The sequence below is a fragment of the Triticum dicoccoides genome, chromosome 3A (assembly GCF_002162155.2).
Source record: "Triticum dicoccoides isolate Atlit2015 ecotype Zavitan chromosome 3A, WEW_v2.0, whole genome shotgun sequence".
Taxonomy (NCBI): Eukaryota; Viridiplantae; Streptophyta; class Magnoliopsida; order Poales; family Poaceae; genus Triticum; species Triticum dicoccoides.
Window position 1 is genome coordinate 747,418,350 of NC_041384.1, and position 4,282 is coordinate 747,422,631.

General features: G+C 43.1%; 1 protein-coding gene across 1 annotated transcript; it reads left to right on the forward strand.

The window, feature by feature from the left end:
* The first annotated feature begins 228 nt into the window (after positions 1-228).
* LOC119273621 (F-box/FBD/LRR-repeat protein At1g13570-like) lies at positions 229-1,965 on the forward strand. Its single transcript, XM_037554727.1, has 3 exons — positions 229-1,050; positions 1,149-1,304; positions 1,405-1,965. Exons 1-3 carry the CDS (start codon positions 229-231, stop codon positions 1,687-1,689), a joined length of 1,263 nt encoding a protein of 420 aa, XP_037410624.1. The 3' UTR covers positions 1,690-1,965.
* Positions 1,966-4,282: the final 2,317 nt, after the last annotated feature.

Consider the following 4,282-nt stretch of genomic DNA (forward strand, 5'->3'; position numbering starts at 1 on the left):
CAATGCAGTAGTCAAATTCAGTTCTGTTTATAGAAACATACCGGACTTGCTTCCCTAAACTGCCATCTCTCGGTTGTTCCTTTTTTTTCTATGAACAAGCAACTTACTTAGTGAACCATTTAATTTCAGCATGTGTTGTATTTTTAGTGATATATGGTAGACTGCACGCTAATATAGGCTCCCTGTATTCTGGAAATGTTAGGACAGCTTAATCCGGATTCTGAAGCAATGAGTACCTGTAAAAAGGCCATGGTGGAATCTACATCTGTTGTGAGTTCAGACAGACTGAGCAGTTTGCCTCCAGAGATAAAGGGCGACATCCTCTCCCGTTTGAATGTCGAAGAAGCGGTTAGGACTAGCACCTTGTCAAGTACTTGGAGGGATGCATGGACTAATATGCCAAAAATATTTCTGCGTGATGGAAATTTTGCAAAACCCAAGTTCGTCACATTAGTCGATATGGTGCTATCACTCTACAACGGAACTGTAGAGAAGTTCGAGATTTCAGGTAGCAAAACTTACCATGACGAGTTCGGCAGGTGGATGCTCATGCTTTCTAGGAGATCACCAAGATCAGTTAGAATCGAGTTGAACTCTGGGCCAGGGTATAGGATTCCCTCATGTCTATTTTCTATCGGCGATTTGAAGCTTCTCTACCTGCAAAACTGTATCATCAGGTTGCCCCGGGTATTCCAAGGTTTCAAGAGATTAACTCACCTCAACCTGATAAAATTCTCCTCCACAGACTTGGACATCCAAAATCTAGTCTCGTTTTGCCCCGTACTGAATTATTTGAAACTGTCTTATTTTGAGGGCATCAACCATCTAAACGTTCAAGCTCCTAAACTGAAACATATTTATGTTGTCGGGGACTTTAAAGACATTAATTTTGATGCCCCCAATTTGGAGGGGGCCGTTCTCTTTCCTTATCACAAAGGTAAAGCATATCATTTGGATCCAATTGCGCTTCACAAGGAAAGCTATGTCAAGCAGTTATTGGGAAGCCTAAGTGACATCAAAAGCCTTGCAATTAGCGGCTTTTTACTGATGGTGAGATATTATTACCTCCAGCTTTACTATGGCCTTCTTTTGGCTCCTGACTAATCAGTGTTGCCATTTCCTTTTTCTTCTCTTTGTTCATGTTGCAGTATCTATCAAAAGGTTTAATACTTACGAACCTCCCTGCCGTGTTTACTCGCCTAGAGAGTATTTATCTTGCAATATGCTTTGGGGACGAGCGGCAACTCTTGGCCGCTTGTTCATTGTTTCAGAATGCCCCTAACTTAAAGAAGCTTGACATATGGGTATGTATGCCTCCAGTAAATCCTCTCCCTCGCTCAGTCATCCAATCAATGTTCATTCTTGTATTTATGGCACCTAATGAGTTGTGGAAAAAAAATGCAGAGGCCCTCTTCGAGCTCATGGGTTCAGGATCAGGTTCAAGATCAGGCGAGCATTCCAGAGCTTACCATGCAAGTGCAATTGGATCATCTTGTAACAGCCAGTGTGAAAGGTTTCAGGGGTCTGGACTGCGAAGTCGATTTTGTGGCAAAGCTACTGAGCTGGGCACCAGCTCTGGAAGAAGTGAAGATAGAATGGAAGGGTAAAACAGAGTGCAGCATGGTTCTTGCCAAGCTATTAGCTCTGCCGAGGGTTTCTCCCAGGGCCAAGGTCATTGTTACATTTTGATAAGAATGCATCCCTACAGTCTAGAGAGCATCCCCCATCATTTTGCCGGTTTAATTTGCAGCCAAGCAGGACTATTTCAGCTTTCTTTATGCCAAGACTAGATGGTGGTTATATATGTGTGCATTGACGCAAATCATCAGGCAGAGGGAGTACTTATTGTGCTATTAGTAAGTGTTATCCTTTGTTCAGCCGGGGACACAAGCCGCTGTTGCCCTTCCTCAACCGTGTCAGTTCGGCTCGTCCCGTCTTGTCCTGTTGTTCCGCGTGTCGTAAATTCCTGATTCTAGAAAATATAAGAAGTAATGAAATATATAATGACACCTTCATCCTATATGAATAAGAATGAAGGTGTGAATCAAAGACATGAAACTGTACCTGCTGCGTGTGTTTGGAAAGCAAAGCATGTATCAGATTGGTTCCAGACCGGAACGAGTGTTCAATGTTTCTTGCTTCTCCTATTTCATTTTTTGTTGATAAGTGAAATATTTCTATATCTCTGCCGCCTTTAATATTCAGCTATTGTGTGCTTCAGTATTATTCACTGGTTTCTCAGGTATTGATCAAATCTCGCTCTTGGAAAGCCTGGATTACATTTCTATATATTTATGAGTATATAAATGGAACACAGATATGGCCATTTACTTGCTTTCAGATATATAGAAACGTAATACAAATAGGAGCACGGGTGAAGGAGTGAACGAGTTTCACTCGAGGCTCCAGATGCTTGTGTTATGAAGAAAAAAATAAAACCATATCCAAACAAACAATCCCTAGGATGAGGAGGCGGCCGGAGAGGCTTGGGGGTCCATTTTGCCTGTTTATTGAACGGACGCAGCGTCAGTACTATCTTCCCGCTCATGATTCAAGGACAGCTGGTCCACATCCGGCGCCACACGAACACGAGCCGACGGGCGTCAGTACTATCTGTCTCTCCGGCCGCCACCTCTCCATTGTCGGCCAGGCGTTCCTGGTCGCCCTGCCCGCCGCTGATCTCCGCACGAACGGCCGCAGCGCGGGAAAGTGGGGTTGCACTTGTACCCGGCCGCACTATGCTCTCCGCGTCATCAAGTAATGCAATCTCCGGTAGCACATCCCCTTCCCTCGTCACTGAAGATTGGTAACATGCACCAACACAAACACCGTTCTCACAAAAAATATGATCTAAATACTTTAAAATATACAGACTGAATTGAGTGGAGAGACATTAACATAGACCGTTCTCAGGATTGACCACACACTAAAAGTGACAATACTAATAAACAATACAGGGTTCACAAACACAAATCAAGTACTGAATAATAGTACTTACTACAGACAAGCAAAGTTGCAGTAACTAAACTCTGCAGAGTATTTCTTGTCACCGACCTACGGGATGAACCCCGCATAACTGACTAGGCCATGGACTTCGTGTGAGATGTCTACATGCACCATCAGCATCTTGTCAACCTTGGAGAACCTAACAGAGTGGTCTTTCCACTCATAACCATGATGATGAAGACATGCCGCATCAGATTTGTTGGGAAACTTTACAAGAACCACACCCTTCGTAATCGAAGGAACAGCCAGGAAATTGTTGTGGTCAAGTACAGCCTCGAGAACATGCCTGACAACAATGCTACAGGAAAACACTAGTTCAGGACACGTAGCGACAAGGACACAACAGCTGGATAGTTCAGCAGTAGAACTCATCATCAGATCTTCCAGTTTACACGGCATGACTTTGAGAACTTCATCTTCATCGCGGACCTGGTTCTAATTCAAACAGAAACCATATTTTATTACTACCTCCGTTCAGAAATATAAGATGATTTTCGATATTATACTCCATATATGACTACATATACGCACAGAATTGAGTGAACAAAGACACTAGAACATGTCTTCAAAGGCATGAGAGCAGAAGGATTACATGCAATATCCATAACACAAGTTACTGAGGCAAATATACCCTATTAAAAGATAGCATTGATGTTCATAAAGTACTCCCTCCGTCCCAAAATTCTTGTCTTAGATTTGTCTAGATACGGATGTATCAAGTCATATTTTAGTATTAGATACATCTGTATCTAGACAAATCTAAGACAAGAAATTTGGGACAGAGGGAGTAGTTGGAAGTAATCTATAAGAAATCAGTGTCAACCTCTCGCATGTTTTGGTCAAAAGAGGAATTTAGAACCGTCATTTGGCACACAAAAATCACATGCAAGATCACCCAGAAAGTTGTACTAGTAGTACCAGTACTGCGTGTTAGATGAAAAAACATGATCAAGATCGAGAAAAAGATCGTCAAGAAGAGATATTACCTGGACTTGCTTAATGAGGGATCCCGTAGAGGGGGGCTTGGACAGGGCGATGGCTTTGAGCTTGTCTGCGGTAGTCTCGGCGGGGTGCTTGCGCTTCTTCGTACCATGAGCCTCGACGGTTTTGGCTGGAGCCATAGACATCACTTCGGCCGGTGCTCCAGCGTCCATCAAGAAACTGTCAAATAGAAATAAAAGAAAAGAAACCATAATCACAAACCCAAAAGAAGAAAAGAGAGGGAGTTATAGGATCAGTCTCAGGGTTGCAAGACCGGGCCTTGGCCAGAATCAAC

Coding starts and splice junctions, on each gene's coding strand:
- LOC119273621 (XM_037554727.1), top strand. CDS start 229: ATGAGTACCTGTAAAAAGGCCATGGTGGAATCTACATCTGTTGTGAGT. Junction 1,051..1,148: donor TTAGCGGCTTTTTACTGATG/GTGAGATATTAT, acceptor TTCATGTTGCAG/TATCTATCAAAAGGTTTAAT. Junction 1,305..1,404: donor TAAAGAAGCTTGACATATGG/GTATGTATGCCT, acceptor AAAAAAATGCAG/AGGCCCTCTTCGAGCTCATG.